The 26795-nt window shown below is 49.8% G+C and overlaps 1 protein-coding gene across 1 annotated transcript; it reads left to right on the plus strand.

Moving 5' to 3' along the window:
• Positions 1-80: 80 nt before the first annotated feature.
• Positions 81-26651, plus strand: SNRNP200 (small nuclear ribonucleoprotein U5 subunit 200). The gene is made up of 45 exons (XM_036872807.1): positions 81-256; positions 777-940; positions 2347-2518; positions 3282-3474; positions 4322-4377; positions 5569-5667; positions 6111-6263; positions 6369-6468; positions 6632-6768; positions 7358-7441; positions 7533-7706; positions 7995-8132; positions 8359-8514; positions 9101-9271; positions 10727-10920; positions 11141-11264; positions 12288-12437; positions 12674-12784; positions 13345-13476; positions 13646-13834; positions 14194-14391; positions 14795-14947; positions 15060-15140; positions 15488-15571; positions 16223-16329; positions 16636-16754; positions 17051-17205; positions 17318-17507; positions 17673-17846; positions 18817-18977; positions 19287-19514; positions 19853-20044; positions 20135-20313; positions 20513-20664; positions 21536-21644; positions 22192-22300; positions 22816-23005; positions 23102-23266; positions 23500-23621; positions 23896-24039; positions 24129-24305; positions 24593-24753; positions 24836-24917; positions 26030-26122; positions 26221-26651. Exons 1-45 carry the CDS (start codon positions 212-214, stop codon positions 26362-26364), a joined length of 6411 nt encoding a protein of 2136 aa, XP_036728702.1. The 5' UTR covers positions 81-211; the 3' UTR covers positions 26365-26651.
• Positions 26652-26795: the final 144 nt, after the last annotated feature.

Below are 26795 nucleotides of genomic sequence, written 5' to 3' on the forward strand. Positions count from 1 at the left end.
GTCGCAGAAAACCGGGGCGCATCCGCCGGAGATATGCCCCACCTGCACTTCCCGGCGCGCGACCCGGAAGCGGAAGGGAGCCAGTCTCATTTTTTTTTTCCCCTCCTGTGCGTGTTTCCTGCGTCAGGCGCGGCGGTAGCGGAGAGCGGCGGCAGTCTATAGCGTGTGGTGGGGGGAGCGGAGCTCTGAGACCCCCTGAGCATCCGCGGCCATGGCGGATGTGACCGCTCGTAGCCTGCAGTACGAGTACAAGGCGGTGCGTGTGGGCTCGGAGGAGGGCTCTGGGCTGAGGAGGCCGGTGGGGAGCGGGAGGCTGAGGAAGGGAGTTTCACTCTGAAGGCCTACGGGAGAACCGCGAAAGCAGAGGGGAAATCAGATTCAGGCGAAGGAGGGGGTACACGACGATATGAATAACCCCACTGGTGACTGGGGCGAGCGGGATGGGCTAAGAGCTCTGCCAGGAGTGTTTGTTCCCTGTCCCCTCGGCCCTGTTCCCGCCCCCTTCCGTATGTCATCCCCAGCGTGCCCGACAGTGTTCCCAGGGCGCAGTTATGGGCAGTGTTAGGAGCAAGGATTGTTCTAACGATTTGATTGCCCTTTGCTTATGCGCAATTATATGATGCGCTTCTTAAGGAAAACATCTTTTTATTCCGACTAGTGATTTTTGTCACTTATTTGCCCCAGTTCTTACTTCCTTTGTTATCAGCTGGTATCCCTTTGGTACCGGCATTGGCCCTGCTCCTGTCAGAGTTTCGATAACATTGTGATCTTTTCAGAACTCGAATCTTGTCCTCCAAGCTGACCGCTCTCTCATTGACCGGACCCGCCGGGATGAACCCACAGGAGAGGTTCTGTCCCTGGTTGGGAAGCTGGAGGGCACCCGGATGGGAGATAAGGCTCAACGGACGAAACCACAGATGCAAGAGGAAAGAAGAGCCAAGTGAGTAGCAGGGGGAAAATGATTTTTCTTCAGACTCAAAGTCCATTTTCCCTTGGCATTTGAGCAGTGGTTTTTTTTGCTGAATTGCTTGGTGCAAGTGAGATGTCAGTGGCATTAAAACAATTCAGTAAAGATAAAAACAGAACATAAGAATCGAAAGGTTCTTTGGCCTAAACAAGTGTATCTGAAGTGGAAAACAACTTTTAGATCTTTTTTCAACATGTGTTTCTCATCCATAGAGAGATCTTAATTTTCTTCATGGTATTTTGAAGATTCTTGGTAAATTCTTTTTTTTGTTGTTGTTGTTGTTTATCTATTTTACATATAGTAGTTTATCTGTTAACCTCTTACTTTTTTTTTAATTATTTATTTTTTGGCTGCATTGGGTCTTCATTGCTGCGCACGGGGGTTACTCTTTGTTGTGGTGCGTGGGCTTCTCATTGCGGTGGCCTCTCTTGTTGCAGAGCACGGGCTCTAAGCGTGCGGGCTCAGTAGCTGTGGCTCGCAGGAGAGCGCAGGCTCAGTAGTTGTGGTGCACGGGCTTAGCTGCTCTGCGGCATGTGGGATCTTCCCGGACCAGGGCTCGAACCTGTGTCCCCTTCATTGGCAGGTGGATTCTTAACCACTGCACCACCCGGGAAGTCCCGTTAAACTCTTGTCTCAGTAACTCTTTTCACTCTTCTCTTTTATTACTAACTAACCACCCCTACTTCTTTTGTCTGCTGTTGCCCACTTCCAGTTTTGTTGTTATAAACTACCGTTCAAGCATGAAAGGCAGGTGTTTTGTTTTGCTTTTTTGTTGTTTTTTTACTTTTGTGGGGTGATATATTTCCAAACTTAAAAAAAGTCATTGAACTTTATCTCACTGTTATCTTTCGACCCTGATTGTCTCTGTCTTCCTCTTCTCTCATGATGAAGTCTCAAAAATTCGTAGGCCCGGTTTTGATTAAAGCAGTTGTATTTGAAATGAGTTACATATCATTGGTCCTCCACTTTGCAGAGTATGATTTCTTTTCCAGGAATTGATGGCAGTAGATTCCTTTGGAGCTTCGGTTTTCTGGCTAGAAAAAGAAAATGTGTCTGAGGAATAAAAAACTAGTCAAAATCCAATCATATATTGTCAAACAAAGTAGAAAGGGTTGTCTCTTTTAAATGAACGTGGAGGATGTCTCATTGTAAAATTTAGTGCATCTAGTGAGAGAATGTCAGAGTATTCCCTTTCTGTTACTGTGTTCCCATAAAGAAATACTCCTGCAAGTGACTAAGGCCAAATGGGAATCATTTGCTGAGATACAGATTTGTGGTTTTAAGTATTACCTGTGTGGAGGAGGGTGGGGTGGGCTTCCTTTAGTCTTGCCTTTGAGAGGGAAGGTTCTGCCCATTCAGCATCACACTCTGTCCATTAGGCGAAGAAAGCGTGACGAGGACCGGCATGACATCAACAAGATGAAGGGTTATACTCTGCTCTCGGAGGGCATTGATGAGATGGTGGGCATCATCTACAAGCCCAAAACTAAAGAGACCCGGGAGACCTACGAAGTGCTGCTCAGCTTCATCCAGGCTGCACTTGGGGACCAGGTGAGGCAGCCAGAGGGTGAAGCCATGTTTTTGGAGAGGGAGGAAGTCACAACTGGGAGGCACCAGAGGAACCTTGTCTGTGTATTTTCCTGTGTGGGCCATACCGATATGCAGAAGTGGCTAATATTTATGGAGCACTTACTTTATATGGGATAGCATTTTACATGTCTTCTCTCTTTCAGTTCTCATGTTAGCTCTATGACCAGGTGCTATTAATATTTACTTTCCATTCTACAGAAGAGAGGTGTGAGGCAAAGAATACTTAAGTAATCTTCCCAAGTCACAGAGGTAGTGTTTGGCAGAGCCAGGATGTAAGCCCGGGTAGTTTATATCCAGAATCTGTGCTCTTAGCATTATACATGTGATTAGATTAAGGACCTCTGTGGGTCTCTGAGAGACTCTGGTGAGGTGGTTGCCAGAGGAGGTGAGGATGAAGAATTGCCACAAGTTTGGCAGGCTAGGGCAGGACTGCAGAGTGCCTCTCCCGTCTGGAGAACTGTGGCACACTGCTGTGGAAGCCGTGTCTGTCTTCCTAAGACCACTTACCTGATTTTTTGAAACAGATGAGTCTTCCTTCAATTTTGTGACCTTTGGTGGCATTTTTAAATTAACATTCGTGAAAATGGTCGGAACCTGGTATGCAGGTTTTAAAGAGATACAGCTCTTCACATCCTATTGTCACGTAAAGCTGGTCAGTGATGTTCTTTGTCTTTGTCTCGTTCTGAATTTTTTTTTTTTTTTTTTTTTTTTTTTTTGCCGCCAGCCACGTGATATCCTTTGTGGGGCAGCTGATGAAGTTCTAGCTGTTTTAAAGAATGAAAAGCTTCGGGACAAGGAAAGGAGAAAGGAGATTGATCTGCTGCTGGGTCAGACAGATGATACAAGATACCATGTGTTAGTGAACCTGGGCAAAAAGATCACAGACTATGGTGGAGACAAGGAAATCCAGAATATGGGTAAGTGAGCTCTTTGTGTCCTGACCATATTAACTGGATGCTCGTTGACCCCTAAGGTGATCGTCTAGCCTCAGCCATTAAAGCATCTGAAAGATGCTTTACAAGGTTTCCATAACCTATTTGGTCTTTTTGGAGGGGTTATGATTGATGGACACCAGAATCCCTGGATTCCGGTAGCCATTTCTCATTCTGAGACTCTTTTATTGTATAGAACATGGGAGAAAACTTGGATAGGGCCTGGGTGGAGGGTGGAGCAGGCAGAGCAGGGCCGTATCCACGGCCGGCAGATTGGAGCAGGCCTTGGTGGTGGCAGCACAGGAGGCTCTCTTTTTTTTTTTTTGTAAATTTATTTGTTTTATTTATTTATTTTTGGCTGCGTTGGATGTTCATTGCTGTGCGTGGGCTTTCTCTGGTTGATTCGAGTGGGGGCTACTCTTCGTTGCAGTGCGCGCGTTTCTCATTGCAGCGGCTTCTCGTTGCGGAGCACGGGCTCTAGGCGCGTGGGCTTCGTTAGTTGGGGCACGCGGGCTCAGTAGTTGTGGCTCGTGGGCTCTAGAGCAAAGGCTCAGTAGTTGTGGCACACGGGCTTAGTTGCTCTGTTGCATGTGGGATCTTCCCGGACCAGGGATCAAACCCGTGTCCCCTGCATTGGCAGGCGGATTCTTAACCACTGCGCCACCAGGGAAGTCCTGGGCTCTCTTAGGTTGATCATTTGTCTCTTAGTCCTTAGACCTTAGGTCTGTCCTGAGGAGAGGCAAGTCAGGCAGTTAGGGAGGAAATTAGCTCCCTAGTGCCTCATTTTACTAACTGTTCCCTGTCCTCTTTTTCTAATCCCTCACCGTTTCAGATGACAACATTGATGAGACATATGGTGTGAATGTACAGTTTGAGTCTGATGAGGAGGTAAGTGATAAGCAAACAGACCCAGTCTCGTCTTTTTTTTTTTTTTCAGTTGTTAAGGTGAGGGGACCACTTCTGATATAAAGAAGTGCTCTAACTTAAGCCAGATAAGTTTTATGGTGTTGTATTGGTGTCAAACTTGGGCATAAATATTATTTCGCTGAAAAATTGTTATGGTTATTTTTTGGTTTTATAAAGCAAATTTGAACTTATAAATGTAAGTTAATATAATAATTGAAGATAAACCAAGTGGGTCAGCGAAAAGAAAGAAAAAAAGGTAAGTACAGCGTATACTTCATTTCGGGAATGTGCTGTCCTGTTTTACTGCATTTTAACCGTACTGTGATAGTTTTCCTCTTTCCAGTACTGTGTCCTACTGCCAATTTCAAAAAAAAATGCACATTTGCCACAGAGCATGGGCATATTTTGTACATGGTTGTGTCAGTAATAGTTGCAGCAGCCACTGAGGTTTACCATCTAATTAGAATTCTTGAATATAACTAATAGGAACAAGTGGGGCACTTGAAAAAATGTGCAGAGCTGCATTCGAGTTCTCAGTGGGTGTGTTTGGCTTCCTGAAAGGTAAAACGCCAGCTTTGGGATATCATAAACTAGGACAGGAAGAAGGGGTAGCAAAGGAGAGTCAGAGGAGAGAGCACAAAGCTGGGAGCCGAGAGGGCTGAATTTTGGTCCTATATCGGACAGGTCATTTTGCTTCAGTGTCTCCACCTTTCAAACGATATGATTAAGTAGATGACTGCTGAGCCCCTTCCTCCAGTAGAGTTAGTAGAATTTCTTTATTTTAAGTAGCAACAAACTAAAAGAATGCTTTGCTCATAGCATTCATTCATTGAACAAATGCTTATTATTAAGGACCTGCTTTTAACATGACCCTGTGCTCAGTACACAGTACACCTGTAGGCAGGTGTGTGAGTAAAGACAGTAGTGAGCAAGCGAAGTGTGGCCTCTACATTTCTGGTCACTGTGTGCTTTCCCAAGTGTGCTTCTGTATTGGTCCTTCTGGTAAATGTACTCTGAAATGAGGCTGACCCTGGTTCCAGTAAGTTGTTGGTTCCACCGCAGAAGCCTTTGCTCTAACCATGGAGCTTATTTTAAGTGACTGGAGGGAGAGGTTCTGTGGTGATGCCAGGATCAGCTCCAGGTCACGAGTTGGGGTTCGGGCTGTTTCCACAGGAAGGTGATGAAGATGTGTACGGGGAGGTTCGAGAAGAGGCATCGGACGACGACATGGAAGGGGACGAGGCGGTGGTGCGCTGCACCCTCTCGGCTAATGTGAGTACACCTTGCTCTTGCCCGCCGCTGCAGGGCAGGTTATTTCTGGGTGTAGCACTTCTTTCCCATACCTAGGTCCTGTCATGTATTATGTATTTCCCGTACCTTTCCCATAGGTCCTGTCATGTATTATGTATTGAGCTACCTTTTCATAGGGTGAGCTGTGATAAACATTTCGTGTCTTGATTTTTCTTAAGGTTTCAGTCAGTCACCCTCTTTCTCAAAGGCATGTGTTGATGAAGTCTTGGTGGGTTTGGTGTGCTCATGAACTCAGTATAACAGAGTCGTCATCCCCACCCCGCCCCCTGCCCTCCCCCGCCCCGAAAGTCCTCAGAAGAGGGTAGGCTGTGGGTGGGTGGCCTGCAGAGCTTTGTTGCAGGATGATAAGAAAGCACATGGGGCAGATGGAGACACAGTGAGCTCAGTGCCTGGTTACTTTGTAGCTTGTGGCCTCAGGGGAACTGATGAGTTCCAAGAAGAAGGATTTGCACCCTCGGGATATTGATGCCTTTTGGCTCCAGCGGCAGCTCAGTCGCTTCTATGATGATGCCATTGTGTCGCAGAAGAAGGCAGATGAAGTCTTGGAGATTTTGAAGGTACAGCCGGGATAATGTTTTTGTGTTCCGTGTGTCTTAGCAGATGGGGCAGTGTAGGAAGCAGATGGCTGTGTCCTTAATCGTGGTGTTACCTTCTCCCTGCAGACGGCCAGTGATGACCGGGAATGTGAGAACCAGCTGGTTCTGCTCCTTGGCTTCAACACTTTTGATTTTATTAAGGTGTTGCGGCAGCACAGGATGATGAGTGAGTATATATGGAGAACGCTTTTGGGTCGTAGGTAGGTGTGTGATAGAGGTTGTGTTGCTTTCATAGCCTCGCCAATTGTTTCATGTATTTTTCTTTCTACCCCAGGGTTGAAGGTTGATTTTGTATCTCACCTTCCCTTTCTTCCTTTTGCTGTTGGCAGTTTTATACTGTACCTTGCTGGCCAGTGCACAGAGTGAAGCTGAAAAGGAAAGGATCATGGGAAAGATGGAAGCTGACCCAGAGCTGTCCAAGTTCCTCTACCAGCTCCACGAAACGGAGAAGGAGGATCTGATCCGGGTAAGGGCTGGGTTGGTTTGTCTGTCTGACTCCTGAGTTAAAGAGTGTTTGCTTTGGAAAAGAGACGCTAGTTAGAAGATTGCAGCAAAAAGCTAAAGTCCTGTTAAAGCAGGAAGTTGAAGAAGTGAATTATTTCTCCAGATTCTTTGAGTTTGGTCATTGGTACAGCATGGAATCAACACCTTCACGCTGGTGTGGTCGAGAGACTGCTGGCCTGCTGCTATCGTCACCAGCACCTGGGCCCTTTGCTGTTTGTTCACACAATAAGTCATGGTGTCTGCTGGTAGTACAGGAACACAACGCGTGTTTGCTGAACACAGAACCCACACTCTGTCCCTTAAGGATAGCCCTTGATGTTGCATTGTTGAACATCGACTTTTGAAATCCCAGGACTATGTATTGTCCCTTGAAAGTGGTTTGATTTCATCATTCTGGTGGTCCTCAAGGGTCTGAACGTAAAGGGCCACCTTTCTGTTTCAGGACTTACTAGTCAGCACCTGTGAGTCAAGCTCAGCCAAGGGACTGAAAAGGACAAGAAGCTGGGATGGTGATGAATCATTGCTATTCTTTCTGTCTTTCCGCATCACAGGAGGAGAGGTCTCGGAGAGAGCGAGTGCGTCAGTCCCGGATGGACACAGATTTGGAAACCATGGATCTGGACCAGGGTGGAGAGGTAGGTACCAAGGCCATTTCCAAGGCTGTGAGGGATGGAAACTCCTTTGCTCAGCTTGCTCACTTTATATTCTTGTTTTTCATACTCCCAGGCACTGGCTCCGCGACAGGTTCTGGACTTGGAGGACCTAGTTTTTACCCAGGGGAGCCACTTCATGGCCAACAAACGCTGTCAGCTTCCTGACGGATCCTTCCGTCGCCAGCGCAAGGGCTATGAAGAGGTGCATGTACCTGCTCTGAAGCCCAAGCCCTTTGGCTCTGAAGAAGTGAGTGAATTGCTTTTCTAAGTTTTCTGCTCACTTCGCCTCCCTTCCAGTTTGGATTTCCACCCATTGACCAAAGTGTGGCCTTGTCTCACAGATAATTTATTCCAGAAGTGGAAGCTGCTGCAGAGTTTTCCCGTTTCGATTTTGAGCCCTGGGGACAATACTGATCTCTCTGGTCTGGCCTTTAGTGGAGCGTTATGCAGGGAGGTTGCTGGAAAGTGCAATCTCGCAAAACCACAGTCTGCTCAAGGGTGCTGCTCATGTGATGTGCATGGCATTTTTTTCTAGCAACTTCTTCCAGTGGAGAAACTGCCCAAATATGCCCAGGCTGGATTTGAGGGCTTCAAAACACTGAATCGGATCCAGAGTAAGCTCTGCCGTGCTGCTCTGGAGACGGATGAGAATCTGCTGCTCTGCGCTCCTACCGTAAGCACTGCCCTGCCTGCTTTTTTCTTGTGGAATGCGGTGTATATTTTAGGTGGCAATATTGCTCATTTCCATCCTTACCCCCTAATTCTTCATTTGGTGGAAGAGATGTTAAATGGTAGGGTAAAATCCGCAGGACATGCTCTGTTTTGGTGATAAGCCCTTAGAAATTGGGGTAGTGAGCATAACAAGGTACACAGGCCTTCTTGTCCTTGACCTCCCGTAGGGTGCTGGTAAGACCAACGTGGCCCTGATGTGTATGCTCCGAGAGATAGGGAAGCACATTAACATGGATGGCACTATCAACGTGGATGACTTCAAGATCATCTACATCGCCCCCATGCGGTCTTTGGTGCAGGAGATGGTGGGCAGTTTTGGAAAGGTAAGGGCGTAGAACCTTCCTCCAGAAGATATTGGGTGCAGCTATCAAAGTACTGGGGACAGGCCTGGTGCTTCTCTGCTTCTTATATTAGGGCATTTCTGGAATGCCTTGTGTGGTGTTTTTTTTCTCCTTCGAAGGTGGAACTTGACCCAAGTACAGAGTGTTTGTGAAAGGAGAAAGTTCTGGATCTGTTTTGGGCTTTTACAAGGGTTTACCATCTTTTTAATCTTCCCCTTAGCAATTTTCTGCAGTTGGTATCATTTGCATTATCGGAGTATTTATGAAACACTCACATGGATGGTTGATAATAGATCTAGTGTTATTCCAGGTCTGTTGTCTGCAAGCTTCCATTTCCCTCTCTTGTGTGCAGAGCTCCCAGAGAGCATTTTTCTGCTTCCTTAGCCTGAGTGTAAACTTGGATTTGTTTTAGAAATAAATGTTCATATGATCGACCTCATACACTTGATATTTCCCTGAAGGGTTGATACCTACCTCCAGTACCCCACACTCAGACTTCACAGACAGAGAGTGTGGAGTCCAGGCCCCCTCCAAGCATTCTTGCCTGATGTGCCTTTCCTACACCCAGCGCCTGGCCACGTACGGCATCACTGTTGCAGAACTGACTGGAGACCACCAGCTGTGCAAGGAGGAGATCAGCGCCACTCAGATCATCGTCTGCACCCCTGAGAAGTGGGACATCATTACCCGCAAGGGTGGGGAGCGGACCTACACCCAGCTCGTGCGACTCATCATCCTGGTGAGCAGGGGGTCCTTGTGGGAATGCAGAGCCCAGGCCTGGTTGAGGAGGGGTTGGTGGGTTTTAATGCTAAACTTTTCTTCAGTGCCTTTCCTCCAGTTGCTGGCCTTCGTAATGGCAGCTATTGTCAACATTGCCCTTTCCGCTAAATGAGAATCTGCACCGAATTGAAACACTTCCCAGTAGGGGCATGCTCCTTACCATATCATTTATACTTTTTTTAATGTCAAATATTTTGAAATAAATGTAAACAGACAATTAAAAAAACTGTTGCTGCTTATATCCTCCCAGAACATTAAAGGGCTTTATAAATAATCCATTCTCAGAGGGAATGAGTAAAGAGTCAGGATATTGTGTCCTGTATACACAGAAGCCCCCAGGGAGGAATGACAGTCTGAGTGCTGTTTCTTTTGGTTGTCTGGGGAAGCAGAAAGGAGACCTTGCTTGTTGATTTGCAGCATTGTAGAGCAGGGTTGGCAATCTGTGGCTACTGATTTTTGTTTTATTGGAACACAGCCATACCCATTTACATATTGTTCACAGTTACTTTTGTGCTGCAGTGATAGAATTGAGTATTTGTAACAGAGACTGTATGGCCCACAAGCCTAAAATATTGACTCTCTGGCCTTCAAGAAAAAATTTGCTAGCCCCTGCTTAGAGTCTGCTACTCAAAGTCTTGTTAGAAATGCAGAGTCCTGGGACTTCCCTGGTGGCACAGTGGATAAGACTCCATGCTCCCAATGCAGTGGGTCTGGGTTTGCTCCTTGGTCAGGGAACTAGATCCCACATACATGCCTCAACCAAGAGTCTGCATGCTGCAACTAAGAAGTCAGCATGCTGCAACTAAAGATTCCCACGTGCTGCAAGAAAGATCCTGCGTGCCACAACTAAGACCCAGCGCAGCCAAAATAAATATTTGTTTTAAAAAAGAAAGAAATGCAGAGTCCCTGTCCCCACCCCCACTTACTGAAATACAATCTGCATTTTAATAAGATCCCCTCCTGCTTTGTATGCCTGCTGAAATTTGAGAAGCACTGCCTTAGGCTATGTGAATTCTTCATTTGATGCATTATACAATTCGTTCTTGGTAAAGATAACTGCCCAGAGGTAAAACCTTATATGATATAAATATGGTCTGATCAGAAGCTTTATCTTTAGTAAAGAAATTTTCCTTTGAGTGGAGTTATGAATTCATTTACCCGAAGTATCAGATTTTCTTACCGTAAAGCATTGTTTCACTGAACTGTAGCAAAGCAGCTCATGGTCGGAGCATGTTATTTCCTGGGGTATTTCACGGTGAATATTATCTCATCCTTTGGGTTTCCTTGGCTTTGGGATCCCTTTTCTTCTTTATTTGGCATATTAGGTGTGTACCTACAAAATGGGAATACTCTCAGGAAAGGGGGCCACATTTCTCTAGTCCTACAGGTGATTTGCTGCCCTCCCATTCTTTAGGATGAGATCCATCTTCTCCACGATGACAGAGGTCCTGTCTTAGAAGCGTTGGTGGCCAGGACCATCCGGAACATTGAGATGACCCAAGAGGATGTCCGACTCATCGGTCTTAGTGCCACCCTCCCCAACTATGAAGATGTGGCCACCTTTCTGCGTGTGGACCCTGCCAAGGGCCTCTTCTACTTCGACAACAGGTATAAGAAAAGACTGGGGGAAGTTTAACCGGGGTGACCTTCCTGCTGTCCTTCTTTTCCAAGGAGCTCTATTAGATTGGGTTTTAGAATGGCCTTTGGGTTTTGATGTGATATGAATCCAAAAAGAGGAATATTGCTCCATGGCAGTGAAAAGGACTGTTTATTTCCTAAGTACTTTTGTCTCAGAAGCCTCATTTGTCTAACTGTGTTGAACTTCTAGCTTCCGCCCAGTGCCTCTAGAACAGACTTACGTGGGCATTACGGAGAAAAAAGCTATCAAGCGTTTCCAGATCATGAATGAAATTGTCTATGAGAAAATCATGGAACACGCTGGAAAAAATCAGGTCTGTCATAGTTTCTTGTTATTCTTGAACTCTGTTCTTTTGAATCTTTGACTTACTGATAGCCAAGCAAGACTGACAAAGATAAAGAGAGAAGACGCAAAACAAATCATCAGTACCAGAAACGAAATGGGATATTACTACAGAATCTGTTACATTTGAAAGGATAGTAAAGGAATACTGTGAACAACTTTACACATGATTTTGACAGCCTAAAGGAAATGGGCCCATTTCTCAAAAACAACCAACTACCAAAACAGCCTTGATGAAATAGATAATCTGAATTGTCCTATAACCATTAAAGAAATTGAATTTGTAATTTAAAAACTCAAAAAGGAAATCACCAGGCACAAATAATTAATTTGTCTATCTACATTATCAAGGGTTCTTCCATAAAAGATTTGGGTGACTTACACTAAAAACATAGTAAAAATGAAGATAAAAATTAAAAACTAGTGAAAGGGCATTTTACTAGTAAGTATGATTTAATTTTTTTATGGAACATTGACTATTTTGCCTGATTAAAAAACATAAGAATTTACATGAAGACACAAATCTTTTCTTGGCACTAAATACTTGGAGGACTTTATTTCCTACAAAATAGTGCCTGTCTCATACTGAGACTTACTTCCTAAGTCCATTTATAAAGGCCAGTGCCCATTATTTTATATAACATTTTAGCAGCTGAGAATCTCATCAGGTACCTGAACATAAATTAATTGAGATTCTTGAATGTGCATTCATATTATATTTAAACTTGCTGTTAAAAGATGGGGTGCTAAGAGTTAGTTTAGTTTCCCAGTTACAGGACCCTCATCACTGTACTTGGTAGGTTCGTTTGCTTAGGGTCTTGCGGGCCCTGTTAGGCTTCTGAGCCAGTGTGCATTACTGCCATCGCCCCTCTTCAAGACCTCAGTTTCCTGCCTGATAATGGTGCAGCCTCTGCTTCTGCTGGTTCCTCAGGGGCGTGGGGGTGACTGTCGGAGTTGTGTCTCTTGACTGTGGCAAACTGGGGCTTCTACTCAGGTGCTGGTGTTTGTCCACTCCCGGAAGGAGACTGGGAAGACGGCCAGGGCCATCCGGGACATGTGCCTGGAGAAGGACACGCTGGGTCTGTTTCTGAGAGAGGGCTCGGCCTCCACAGAAGTCCTTCGGACAGAAGCCGAGCAGTGCAAGGTGAGGCGAGACAGGCCCGGCTCTCTCATTCCTACCTGGTAACTGGCTCAATCCGAGTTGTCCCAGTGGTCCTCCGGGAGTGCGTGGTGGTGCTTTTTCACACAGGGTGAGGTTTGATTGGCTGTGGATATGTAGATAGGTGAGGGGCAGAGTCTCAGCTGAAGAGATTTGCTTCGTCTCTGGGGGAGTTCCCTCAGGAAGGCTCACCTCATCACCTGTTCTTTTCTGTTCCCCAGAACCTGGAGCTGAAGGATCTCCTGCCCTATGGCTTTGCTATTCATCACGCGGGCATGACCAGAGTTGACCGGACACTTGTAGAGGATCTTTTTGCTGATAAACACATTCAGGTGAGGGTGGGCAAAGCACAGATGGAGAAGACTGGAAACATCGGACGTTGTGCCATATGTTTGTGCCTGGTACTTCGTTGTTTCTGGCTCAGTTAAACCAGGTCAGAGGGTTGGGTAGGTACAGTCAGTGTAATGTCATACCACCTCTCCCAACTCTTCACGTCCTGCACGAGGGAAGATGAGTGAGTTCAGGAAAGCACCTGAGAAGCCCAGCAAAGCAAACATGTTGGTGACTCCAGATATTGTCAGACATAGGTCAGGACCTTGTTCATTCCCTCTCTCAGGAGAGCCTGTGTTTTAAATTGTCTAGTAACCTTAAGTTGATTCATATAGGTCTGCATATCTGTCTCTTAAGTGTCTCTAGAACCTTGAAATGTTGATTCTTGAAGAGATGAGGAACCCGTGGACTCCTTTCCTCTTTATTCTGGTGTTACGTTGGCAAGTACGGGACCCACCTCGGTGCTGCTGGAAGCTCTGAGGCCAGTTGCCTAGAGAAGTTGAGGATAGTAATCCATGGTGGTAACGTCCGTTTTCCTTATTACCTTGCCTTGCCTCTGTAGGTTTTAGTTTCCACGGCAACCCTGGCTTGGGGTGTGAATCTCCCTGCGCATACCGTCATCATCAAAGGCACCCAGGTGTACAGTCCAGAGAAGGGGCGCTGGACAGAACTGGGGGCACTGGACATCCTGCAGGTATGGAGCTTTTGAGTTTATTCTCAGTGGGGAAAAGCATGCTGTGTCTTATACACAGGAGGCCCAAAAGATGGCAGATGGAAGGTGAGGTTCCATAATGTAGAAGCCTGGAATCAAACCCAGGAGCTCTGTGGCCATAGCCCTCTTGGTTGCTGTCTCTGACCTATAGATGCTGGGACGAGCAGGAAGACCGCAGTATGACACCAAGGGCGAAGGCATACTCATCACTTCTCATGGGGAGCTGCAGTACTACCTGTCCCTCCTCAATCAGCAGCTTCCTATTGAGAGCCAGATGGTATCAAAGCTGCCTGACATGCTCAACGCGGAAGTCGTGCTGGGGAACGTCCAGAACGCAAAGGTAGGGGAGGGCTCTGTCCTTGGCGCCTCTTGCCTTCTCCAGAGAGGCCAGGCTACCAGGAGTGAGGTGGTCTCGGTCATTGTGCTGTGGGCCACCAGCACCGGCGTCCTCCAACCCTGGGCCCCACATCTCTCAGTGTAAGCAGGCTCTCAAGCTTCTTGGGTCTCTGGCTGACAGTTCCCCTTGTTGCCAAAATCTTAGAAAGGACTCTGTCTTCTTAATAATGAAATGTTATAAACGTTCACAAGACAGTATAATACATATCGTCATAGTTGGGAATTAATGTCTAAGTGCTCTGTGGGAGCTTTTCACTTGGACATCAGTTCTGCATGCTAAGGCCCATGATCTGTTTCTTGTAGGATGCAGTGAACTGGCTGGGCTACGCCTACCTGTATATCCGAATGCTCCGATCCCCAACCCTCTATGGCATCTCTCATGATGACCTCAAGGGAGATCCCCTGCTGGACCAGCGCCGACTGGATCTGGTTCATACTGCTGCCTTGATGCTGGATAAGAACAATCTGGTCAAGTACGACAAGAAGACGGGCAACTTCCAGGTGAGTGGGCTGAGGGACGGAGGTCCCTGCAGAAGTTGGAGCCCCAGGAGACAATTTTTCAGATCACTGTCTTGATTCAAGTACTGCCTAATTGCCCACTGCTTGGAACAGCAGAAAAACAAGTGGCATTGGACTGTGCCCTTTGAACCTGGGAACTTCTAAAATGGTATAAAACCTGACGGTGCTTCCTTTCCGTATCTTCAGCTGTGGTAGCTGATCCAGCTCTCTTGTCTGTGTGGGCATCAGGTCACACTCTAGGTCAGTTTATTGGTCGATCCTTCTTCCTGTGCTTGGGCCAGGCACTTGTATCGCTGTGTGTTCACCCAGTGGGCCCCTGTTGTCCTCAGTGAGAGGTTGCCGCTTGTTACTGATCAGCTTTGGATTGAGTTTTCCTTCTTTGTAGGTGACAGAACTCGGTCGTATAGCCAGCCACTACTACATCACCAATGATACGGTACAGACCTACAACCAGCTGCTGAAGCCCACCCTGAGTGAGATTGAGCTTTTCAGAGTCTTCTCATTGTCCTCAGAGTTCAAGAACATCACCGTGAGAGAAGTGAGTCCACTCAGCATGTTGGAACTGGAAGTTGGCACCCACTGCCACGTCACTGGTTGGTTCTCTCCTTGGCCTCCTGGCTTTTTCTTGACCTGTTTCCTTCTTATGGCAGGAAGAGAAGCTGGAGCTGCAGAAGCTGCTGGAGAGGGTGCCCATCCCTGTAAAGGAGAGCATTGAGGAACCCAGTGCGAAGGTGAGCCCAGCTCCTCTCTGCCTGGGGTAAGGATCAGGTGGTTTTCCTAGTCTTCTAAAAGATGAACCTTAGAAAAGAATTAAAAAAATAAAAAGATAAAATAAAATTAAAAAAAATAAATAAAAGATGACCCTTGAGTTTGGATTTGTTCTTGGTAATCTGCTCAGTTCTCCGAGTTTCTGCATCCTTCTCACGTGTTCTTTTTACACGGAGTAACAGTTATTTAATGTCTGCAAATCAAGAGCTCTAGAAGGTCTTACCTGGCACGGATGCCCAGAGCAGAAAGGTATTCACTTTTCGGATGGTTCAATGATCGGCCTCCTTCTGGCTGACCTGCTTTTTTCCAGATCAATGTGCTTCTCCAAGCTTTCATCTCGCAACTGAAATTGGAGGGCTTTGCGTTGATGGCCGACATGGTATATGTTACCCAGGTGAGGGCAGGGTTGTGCCACCCCTGCTAAGTTCCCATCCCGTGTTCTGTGTGTGTCTGGTAAAAAGTAGGCCTGACACGAGTGAGGGAGAAGGAATGCTGAGTTGTGCCCCAGGTGGCTTGTCGGCTGGTGCGCGTGTGGTACGGCCGCTCTGTTTTACTGATCTTGAGCACGTGGGAAGGTGAGGCTTTTACGGAGATGCTGGGGAGGCTCCACGTGGAGATCGCGAGACACGGTGTCTGCTTCCCTGAGGAGAGGGACTTCCCATTACGGCTGCTGGGCTCCTAGATAAACCCAGAAATGGCAAAAGGCTTTATTAACTACCCTTTGTCTTTTCCTCAGGGCAAGTCACTAGCACCCTTACTCTTGCTAGGACTCTAAATGCTAAATGAGTCAAAAGCCTTACGATCACGCAGTGAGCGGAAGGTTACAATGCTGGGCGCTGAGCTCTAGCTGCACTTCTCTGACTGTCCTGCGTCAGCCAGCGTCTGCTGGGGGCGGGGGCGGGTCATGACAGAGGGACTTGGGTTTTGAGTTGGTGTAGCTGGTCGTATCAGAGCTTGAGGTAATTAAACCCTGTGTCGGGTGGCTGCATTATTAGGTCTGGGGACAGTGCGGACTTGACAGGGGGAACGCTTCATCTTTCCCCAGTCGGCTGGCCGGTTGATGCGTGCCATCTTTGAAATTGTCCTGAACCGAGGCTGGGCGCAGCTTACAGACAAGACCCTGAACCTCTGCAAGATGATTGACAAACGCATGTAAGGCCCAGTGAGCTGGAAGCTGCTCACAGGGTGGGGGTCCCCGGGCTGAGGGTGTGGTGGGAAAGCCTTAGAGCGAGTCAGATCTCGCCCTGATGTGTGAAATATGCACCTGGGTGAAAGTTGAGAAGGGGGCAGGCCCTTTGGGGTGGAGCTGAGGAGTCGGGGAGGGTGGCATAGTTGGAGATGTCTGTCTTCAGCATTCGTGCTTTGTGGGTCACAGCTCATCCGTTGGAAGCCGTGAGGAGGGCAGTTTGTTCCAGGCCCCGCACAGGGGACTGATAGTTCTGTTTCCTTCCTGGACAGGTGGCAATCCATGTGTCCTCTGCGCCAGTTCCGGAAACTCCCTGAGGAAGTAGTGAAGAAGATCGAGAAGAAAAACTTCCCTTTTGAGCGTCTGTATGACCTGAATCACAATGAGATAGGTGTGTGGGAAGCCGTCCTCCTGCTCGTCCGCACAGCTCAGATGTCTCCCTAAGCCTGCCTGCTTTCCAGTTCCTAGGCCTCGTGCCCTGACATCCTGGGCTCGCTTGTCTCGTCCCACTATAGGCTTGCTCTTGGTCTCGGGGCTTTGAATCCTCTGGGCCCACTGAGAGTGGAGGGAAGAGCCTGCCCTTCTGGAGTGGAATCCGCCCGTTCCCCTTGGTGGCCCTCAGGGCTGGGTTTGCAGGTACATCAGGCAGGCTGGGCTGCAGCCCCGTGCTCTCTTGTGTCCTCGCAGGGGAGCTTATCCGCATGCCCAAGATGGGGAAGACCATCCACAAATACGTCCACCTGTTCCCCAAGCTGGAGTTGTCGGTGCACCTGCAGCCTATCACGCGCTCCACGCTGAAGGTGGAGCTGACCATCACGCCCGACTTCCAGTGGGATGAAAAGGTCAGGCTGTGTGAGGCAGGGGCCTGGTTTCAGAGGGATCTTGAGGAGAGCGGGATTGGAGGGCTGAGTTAGCGCCAGCTCATGCTCCTGTCACTTGTGCCCCTGTGGGCAGGTCCATGGCTCATCAGAGGCGTTCTGGATTCTGGTGGAGGATGTGGACAGCGAGGTGATCCTGCACCACGAGTATTTCCTACTCAAGGCCAAGTATGCGCAGGACGAGCACCTCATTACGTTCTTCGTGCCCGTCTTTGAACCGCTGCCCCCTCAGTACTTCATCCGTGTGGTGTCTGACCGCTGGCTCTGTGAGTGCGTCTCCCCCGCAGGGTCCCCTGGGCCAGGTCCTCCCGGGGCAGTTAGATGCGTGTCTTGCCCCTTGTACTGCGCCAGACTTGGTTGGGGAGAGTGCTGTGTATGCTGCCTTGGGGTTCCCAGTGTGCTGACTGCCCTTCCCGTTTCTTTTCTGGCAGCTTGTGAGACCCAGCTGCCTGTCTCCTTCCGGCACCTGATCCTGCCAGAGAAGTACCCACCCCCAACCGAGCTTCTGGACCTGCAGCCCTTGCCCGTGTCTGCCCTGAGAAACAGTGCCTTTGAGAGCCTTTACCAAGATAAATTTCCTTTCTTCAACCCCATCCAGACCCAGGGTAGGTGTTTCCATTTCCAGGCGGGCAGTTCCTTTGGAGGCCTTTTAAGGTCCCCTGGAGACAGGTAGGTTCTGCAGGAGGAGGGGGAGGAGGACCCTCAGGTGCTTGGCAGGTGTGGGAGCTCATCAGTGCCAACTGTTGGAGCAGCCGGGACATTTTCCGTTCTCAGAAGCCCTTGTTTACTATTAGATTTGCTTCGCTTCTTTGCACGTCTCCCTGAGGAGGGTTGGTAGAGCAGGTCTTATTATCATGGTGCACTGTCATTTCTCAGGCTCAGGAGGCTCCAGTATTGAACCAGAGTGCACAGCGTTGACCGAGGCCTCCTCCGCCTTCATTGCTGTAAACGACAGCTGTGTTCCCAGAGCATGCCCTGTGTTCGAAGTACTCTGGGCTGGGTGCATCCCAAGTGTTTTCTCTTTCATTCCTCCCACAATCCTGTTTGAGATACTAGCAAACAGGGATTTACCATTTGAGATACTACCATCAGTGTCCTGTTCTACAGATGAGGAAACCGAGGCAGGGAGAGGCACCCCAATTGAACCAGCCTAATAAATAGTAGAACTTGATTTTAACCCAGTCTGGATGCCAGGGCTTGCTTATTAGGCTTTTACCTTCTCTGTGTATTTGAGTCTTTCTAGGAAGCACGGGAGAGGGTTGGAGGGGCAGAGGAGGGGAGCCAGTTCCCCTTGGTTCGGCATCCTGTCCCTGAGAAGCAAGGAGGGAGTCCTGACCTCCTTTGCTTCTGTTGTCCTCCCGCAAATCTCCAGGGACCCTGAACTCTTGATCTTGGTCCCTTCTCCTCCTCTTGTGTGGGAAGGAGCGGATGAAGGGGAGAGATGTCGCAGGCCCGACTGCAGCTGGGGGCCCTGTGCCATCACCACTCATGGTTGCCATTCTGGGCTGACTGGCTGAGTTTCCTGTGTGTCCGAGTCTCTCTCGGTGTTCACGCTGCCTCTCTGTCACTTCTCAGTGTTTAACACCGTGTACAACAGCGATGACAACGTGTTTGTGGGGGCCCCCACGGGCAGCGGGAAGACCATCTGTGCGGAGTTCGCCATCCTGCGGATGCTGCTGCAGAACTCAGAGGGCCGCTGTGTCTACATCACCCCCATGGAGGCTCTGGCGGAGCAGGTGTGTCACGTGTGAATTTTCCCAGAAACTGTTTTCATCTCTGAGTCCAGATCAAGGTTTTCTGAGCCCTGAAATTCGCAGAGCCAACTGGGGCAAGACTGTTTGCCTGCTGGTAGCCATTTCCTCAGTCGTATACTAAAGGGAAGCTCTCCGGTCACTTATGGGTTGGTGTGTGATTACGAAGTATTTAGCTTGAGAGCTACAGGGCGACAGGCCTCTGTGTTTGGCTTCCCATGTTTTTCTCATAATTCGTGAACTGAAGCCTGACGTGGCCTGATGTTTTCTGCCCGCCCTCTGCCCGCCCGCCAGGTGTACATGGACTGGTACGAGAAGTTCCAGGACAGGCTCAGCAAGAAGGTGGTGCTCCTGACGGGGGAGACCAGCACGGACCTGAAGCTGCTGGGCAAAGGCAACATCATCATCAGCACCCCCGAGAAGTGGGACATCCTTTCCCGGCGGTGGAAGCAGCGCAAGAATGTCCAGAACATCAACCTCTTCGTGGTGGATGAGGTCCACCTTATCGGGGGCGAGAATGGGGTATGGCTTGACCTTGCAGCATAGGAGGGGGGCTGGGACCGGCAGAGTAGCCTTGGCCTTGGCCTTAGGTGAGGGCCAGAGACTAGGGCTTCTCCCAAGAGGATTCTGCCCGTCACCTTATTCTGAAAGGATGATCTGAGACTTTTTTGTAGTTTTCTTGGAGAATAGCATTGCTTAGTGGAGATTGGCCGTGGAGAGGTGGACCCAAAGACGGGAGAGCCCCTAATCACAAGGAAGGGTTAGGAGATCACCTCGAGGTTGTTGGGCTACATATGAAGGTAGCTCAGGGCCGAGGATGGAGCGCCCGGGCCTGCAGTGACTCCCGCTCCTCTTCCCAGCCCGTCCTAGAGGTGATCTGCTCCCGGATGCGCTACATCTCCTCCCAGATCGAGAGGCCCATTCGCATCGTGGCCCTCAGCTCCTCGCTCTCGAACGCGAAGGACGTGGCCCACTGGCTGGGGTGCAGCGCCACCTCCACCTTCAACTTCCACCCGAACGTGCGCCCCGTGCCCTTGGAGCTGCACATCCAGGTGGGACCCGCTCTTCCTGTTCCCACGTGGCCTCATGACGTCCAGGGCTCCCTGGGTTTGTAACCTCCTTTCTTCCTCCTCGGTTTCCAGGGCTTCAACATTAGCCACACACAGACTCGCCTGCTGTCCATGGCCAAGCCTGTGTACCACGCCATCACCAAGCACTCGCCCAAGAAGCCCGTCATTGTCTTCGTTCCGTCTCGCAAGCAGACGCGCCTCACCGCCATCGACATCCTCACCACGTGTGCGGCCGACATCCAGCGGCAGAGGTGGGTGGGGCCTGGCTCCTGGGGGCCTGTGGGGAGGTGAGGGTTGGCTCAGGTGAGACTGGCCTACCCTACCGGGTGTTCTGTTCACAAGGGTGGGGTGGCCCCCACCTGGCTCGGGGCTGGGCAACGCACAGCTGGAAGGGTCTCTGGGGGGGCGCGGGGAAGCGCTCCGGGCTGAGTCAGTGCTCATGCCGCCCAGGTTCCTGCACTGCACGGAGAAGGACCTGATCCCCTACCTGGAGAAGCTGAGTGACAGCACGCTCAAGGAGACGCTGCTAAACGGGGTGGGCTACCTGCACGAGGGGCTCAGCCCCATGGAGCGGCGCCTGGTGGAGCAGCTCTTCAGCTCAGGTAGAGAGCAGCCTTGAGCGCAGGGTGAGGCTAGATCCAGAGGTGTCACGGGGGCGTGTTCAACTTCTGGGCGTGGGTGATACTTCTTTACAGCACATTGGTCATTTTCAAAATATTGATACTTACCAGATTATTTTATCTGTTATCTCATTTGATTTCAGTATCCTTGTGGTGAAGGTGGGACAGATATTACCCCTACTTTCTGGGTGAGAGAGCAGGCAGGCACATAAGGTTGTGCTCTTTCAGAACCTGGTTTTTTAGACCAGGATATTTGGCCATTAGACCTGGTTTTCTACGGAAAGCAGGCTCGGCAAAGTGGTTGGGCCTTAGAGATGGAGTAAACTCTGTTTCCCTTGGGTGGCTGTGTGCCTCTGTCCCTTGTTGACGTCAGGCATTTCACGCAGAGTATTATTTTGACAGTGCTTAGTGGAGCTGCAGTGGAGATTCTCCTGCCAGAATCATTACTGTCACTCTTTGACCCCTGAATCTGTCTGGTTTGGGGCACCTTCAGAGCTCGATTTTGCCACCATGTACTGAGCCAGCCCGTGGCTGAGTCAGCCTTAGCCCTTTCCAGTCAGCAAGGCCCATCTGTCAGGCAGGAGTGTGAGCCTAGCTTTCCCTGGGCTTGGGACTCTGTTCCAGGATTACCTCGTTTCCTTCAGGGTAGCCCCCCCAGCAGAGCAACAGTGACATAGAGCCACCTCCTGTAGTACCGAGTTAGCCCCTTAGTCATTAAACCTTGTTCCTGGTAAGCTTTGCTCTGAGTTGTGAAACGTAACACAAGATAAGCCACTACCTGCCCAGGAGGCAGCAGGTCCTGCCTCACCCAGGGAGCCCTGTGCTCAGTCTCCTTCTCCCCTCTGCTGCTCAGGGGCTATCCAGGTGGTGGTAGCTTCTCGGAGTCTCTGCTGGGGCATGAATGTGGCCGCCCACCTGGTGATTATCATGGATACCCAGTACTACAATGGCAAGATCCATGCGTGAGTACAGCCGTGCTCTTGCTCTGTGTTAATCGGACCTTCCTTCCTAAGATGAACGTAACACCTGCAAATCCAGAAGTTCACTATTGTGAAGAAAAGGTGTTAGGGAATAAACAGCTAGCTGAGATTCCACCCCAGCCAGGGTTTTATTTATATGGACTTATTTTTAATGTCTGAACCTGCTTCTAGATTTGGATTTGAGTCGGGTGACTTGATTACTCATGAACTATATAGCTGAAAAGTTTGGAAGCCTGCCTTACATATTAGATCCTTTAATGGGGAGTTATTTGGCTGTTGGCATCAGATGGGTTAATAGCTTTGGTTCAAGGACACTGAGCAACAAAGTAATGACTCTTACACTTGAAAACTAAAGTGATGTATAGATAATGCATGAAACTAGCGCCTGAGCATGGGAACTCATAAACAGAGTTTTGCTGTGATTGGCCCACGTCTCCCCGTGTTTGCACTTTATTCTTTGACATTTAGGGAGTCAGCCTCCTGAGTGTCTGTTGCTGCAGCTTTGCCTCCTCTCCCCTCCTGTCTCTAGGTACGTGGATTACCCCATCTACGACGTACTGCAGATGGTGGGGCACGCCAACCGCCCTTTGCAGGATGACGAGGGGCGCTGCGTCATCATGTGCCAGGGCTCCAAAAAGGTCAGCCTGGGCCTCTTGCACTGCCTTTTGATCCTGGGCCTCAGAACAGATTCTTTAGTTTCTCTTTCGATAGATGTCTTTACTTATTTTTTTACATTCTGTCTGTCAACTTCTGCCTCTTTTATCTTCCACGTTGCTTTGGTAACAAGCCTCTTTTGGCTGCGTAGAATTTTGTAGCCTTTGGTTTTTGCTACTGCTGTTAACTCTGTGTGTTGAGGTCTTCTCCCTCTGGCTGGTTCCATCTTCCCTCATGCTCTGCTCAGCATGTGGGACTTGGTGTACCCCCTGTCTCTGCTGTAGAAATACCCAGTGATGCCAGTGGGAACAGGCATACACACCCAACTCTCCAGGTCCAGACCCAGCTCACCTTGTCTGTGCAACTGGTTTCTTCCATTTTGATTAGCTGTGTCTGTCTGTCACACAGGGGCCACATTTTCCCTTGGCCTTTTTTTTTCCCCTTGACCTATCTCTGTGACCATATTGTCATTGACTCTTTATTATCTTCTTTCCCATAGGATTTCTTCAAAAAGTTCTTATATGAGCCTTTGCCAGTAGAGTCTCACCTGGACCACTGTATGCATGACCACTTCAATGCTGAGATTGTCACCAAGACCATTGAGAACAAGCAGGACGCCGTGGACTACCTCACCTGGACCTTTCTGTACCGCCGCATGACACAGAACCCCAATTATTACAACCTTCAGGGTCAGTGGCTTTGGAGCACACCTTATCCTTTTGCAGTTTTCACAGCCCTTGCTCGCCATCTCCCTGTGACTCCCCACTTACCTCTCACCTTCACAGGCATCTCCCATCGTCACCTGTCTGACCACTTGTCGGAGCTCGTGGAACAGACCCTGAGTGACCTGGAGCAGTCCAAGTGCATCAGCATTGAGGACGAGATGGACGTGGCGCCTCTGAACCTGGGCATGATCGCCGCCTACTATTACATCAACTACACCACCATTGGTGAGGGCCGGCAGGGTCTGGGTCTGTGCAGAGCCTGAGCTAGAGGGATCTCAGGCAGGGCCTGCAGCCCATGGGGCATGAGAGATGATGATGCTTCCAGTGCCCCATCCGGTGTTTGTCAGAGGCACGCATCGCGGGGTGGAGCTGGGGTAGCCCAGGAGTTAACTCTCTCCTCTCTGCTCCTTTTCTGCCTGCTTTGACTCCTCTCAAATCTCCTTCCCTACCTCTCTCAGAGCTCTTCAGCATGTCCCTGAATGCCAAGACCAAGGTGCGAGGGCTTATTGAGATCATCTCCAATGCGGCCGAGTATGAGAACATTCCCATCCGGCACCATGAAGACAATCTCCTGCGGCAGGTGAGGGCACCTCGGCTTCAGGAGAACAGGCTTGGAGCTGAAGCTCGGCCCATGTTCCCAGAGCACGCGATGCCCCGTCACCGCAGGAAGACACCGACCCCTCCTGCCCCGACCTCCCTCACGCACCTCCACGCGTCTCAGCCCCACCACCCCCAGGCACCCAGCCGCCCCTCTGAGTTTTGAAGGGTTGTGAGCCTGGGACAGGTGGTGCCTGAGAGTGGGTCTCGGGCAGGGTCACTTCTTCATCATCGGCTCTTTTTCTTCCACTTTCCAGTTGGCCCAGAAGGTCCCCCACAAGCTGAATAACCCTAAGTTCAACGACCCGCACGTCAAGACCAACCTGCTTCTGCAGGCTCACCTGTCCCGCATGCAGCTGAGTGCTGAGCTGCAGTCGGATACAGAGGAGATCCTTAGCAAGGTATCGAGTGGGGTCGGGGGGAGGCCCCGTGTGGCCCGTGAAGCAGCAGTTCCAACCCTGCCTGCTCTTGCTCTCCTGTCCCTGTTCAGGCCATCCGGCTCATCCAGGCCTGTGTGGATGTCCTCTCCAGCAACGGGTGGCTCAGCCCGGCTCTGGCAGCCATGGAGCTGGCCCAGATGGTCACCCAAGCCATGTGGTCCAAGGACTCATACCTGAAACAGCTGCCACACTTCACCTCAGAGCACATCAAACGTTGCACAGACAAGGTGAGCCGGGCCGGGACCCGGAGTGTCGGGTGGCCGAGGCTGGGAGCCGAGCGTCTTGCACTGGGGGCGGTTGTGGAGGGGAGCCTTCTCATTCTGGCTTCTCTGGAGGTGTTAGCCCTGGAGCTGCTAGAGGGCCTGACAGTTGTGGGCCATGTTCTTTCTGAAGCCGTATCTTCTTTAGATGATCTGATGGCATAGGAAGTAAAAGTAGCCGCTCTTTGGAACCTCTTTCCTCTGCTGCTAGTCTGCATTCTCTCTTCTTCCCTGACCTCTGACACCCGCTGCAGGGGGTGGAGAGTGTTTTTGACATCATGGAGATGGAGGACGAAGAGCGCAACGCGTTGCTTCAGCTGTCCGATAGCCAGATCGCAGACGTGGCCCGCTTCTGTAACCGCTACCCCAACATCGAGCTGTCCTACGAGGTGGTGGACAAGGACAGCATCCGCAGGTGAGCCAGAGAGGGCCAGGTGCCCCGCCCCGGGTCCTTGCTGGGCACAGCTGTGACGTGCGACCTGCGTTTCTCCCCACAGTGGCGGGCCGGTTGTGGTGCTGGTGCAGCTGGAGCGAGAGGAGGAAGTCACAGGCCCCGTGATCGCACCTCTCTTCCCACAGGTACATCCTGGGAGCGGCTTCCCAGGGGTCCACTTGAGGCCCTACCCACTGGCTAGAGGCTGGGCTACAAGGGTACACAGTCACTGAGGGAGGAAATTTAGGGTAATAACGAAGCCACAGGCCTGAGGATTAATCTTGGGGCCATGGGTGTTTTCTGTTTTTGGTGGTTTTTTGCTTGAAGGCAATTTAGGTGACTGGTCGTTATTGAACGCCCCAGTCGCGCGGTGTTGTTGACGTCTGTGGCTGTGAAGAAGCATTTATCTTTAACTCTAAATGGCTCCAGGGGGACTTCCCTGGCGGTCCCGTGGTTAAGACTCCCTGCTACCAATGCAGGGGGCGGGCACGGGTTCGATCCCTGGTTGGAGAACTAAGATCCCACGTGTCGCTCGGCCAAAAAAAAAAAAAAAAAAAAAAGTCTCCAGGACAGTTGGGCTTTTCTAGTTGGTGTTTCTTCGCTCTCGTTTCTCACAGCCACTTACTCTGCTTCCAGTGCTTGGTTCTTTACCACCAAAGAGGAAATCTGATCCCTTACATGGGAGAATAATTGAAGGCTGAAAGGAGAAACCAGATATACTGTAATGTTTAAATTTACAAACTATTCGTTTAATAGGCTCTGAGGAAAGAGCGCTTTCAAGTGGAATGCTTGGGTTTTCTGACAGTGGAGCGGCCAGCAGAGGGGGATTCTTGGTAGACGCAAGGCCTACTTTGGATCCTCTGTGCTGGCAGGCTCACCTCCATATTAACGTGTTTTTCTCCTCCGGCATATATGCCTTTTATTTGAAAGGGTCTCTGAGGAACTCAAAGCTGCGAGGCCCCAAAGACTAGATGTCTAATAGTGGAATCTTGGATTTAGTGTCAGGTACTAAATGGGAGAAGGTACTTTGGGACAAGGAAATGAGCCAGAACCAACAAATGAGTTCATCTGCCTACTTACAGATTCATGTGAGACACCTCAGACAGTTTAAAATCTTAGGTATATCCAATTGTAGTTTGGGAAGAAGTTTTAGAAAGCTTTCTTTCTGGTTTCTGGTTTCTTTCTTTTGTAACTTTTCTCCTGGTGTCATGATCGTCAAGTTTTATGTGCTGACATTGTTGGCTTTTGGTCACTACAGAAACGTGAAGAGGGCTGGTGGGTGGTGATTGGAGATGCCAAGTCGAATAGCCTCATTTCCATCAAGAGGCTGACCCTGCAGCAGAAGGCCAAGGTGAGTGTGTCCACTGGCCCTCGCGTGCTGTGAGATGGGGCAGGGTGAGAACTCTTCCTGTGTCTGAGCTGGCCCTGAGTTCTGCCTGCTCTCTCCAGGTGAAGCTCGACTTTGTGGCCCCGGCCACTGGCGCCCACAACTACACCCTGTACTTCATGAGCGACGCTTACATGGGATGTGACCAGGAGTACAAATTCAGCGTGGATGTGAAGGAAGCTGAGACAGACAGTGACTCAGACTGAGTCCAGAGGCCTTTGCTCTTGCACAGAGAGAAGAGTTGAACCTGTTTGGTACATGTACGCTGTCATGGGACCTCAGTCTTGGAGACCCGGTCTGTGTGAGGTCTGGCCAGCCAGTGCCGTCGCGGTCCCAGCCCACCCCACTACTTTCCCCTCCGGCTCCCTTGCCATCCAAACTTCGGATCTAGTGTCTGCAGGTGTCAGGCATAAACTGTGTACACCATTTTTAGGCGTGTTCTTTGCAGTTCCTTTTGAGTCACACATTCTAATAAAATGACTTGGAGAAACCATTTGTCTTTGCAGTGATTCCAGATTAAAAGTTTCCTTTCTCGGACTTCCCTGGTGGTGCAGTGGTTAAGAATCCGCCTGCTGGTGCAGGGGACACAGGTTCGAGCCCTGGTCCAGGAAGATACCACATGCCGCAGAGCAACTAA

Source organism: Balaenoptera musculus, chromosome 13, assembly GCF_009873245.2.
Source record: "Balaenoptera musculus isolate JJ_BM4_2016_0621 chromosome 13, mBalMus1.pri.v3, whole genome shotgun sequence".
NCBI classification, from domain to species: Eukaryota; Metazoa; Chordata; class Mammalia; order Artiodactyla; family Balaenopteridae; genus Balaenoptera; species Balaenoptera musculus.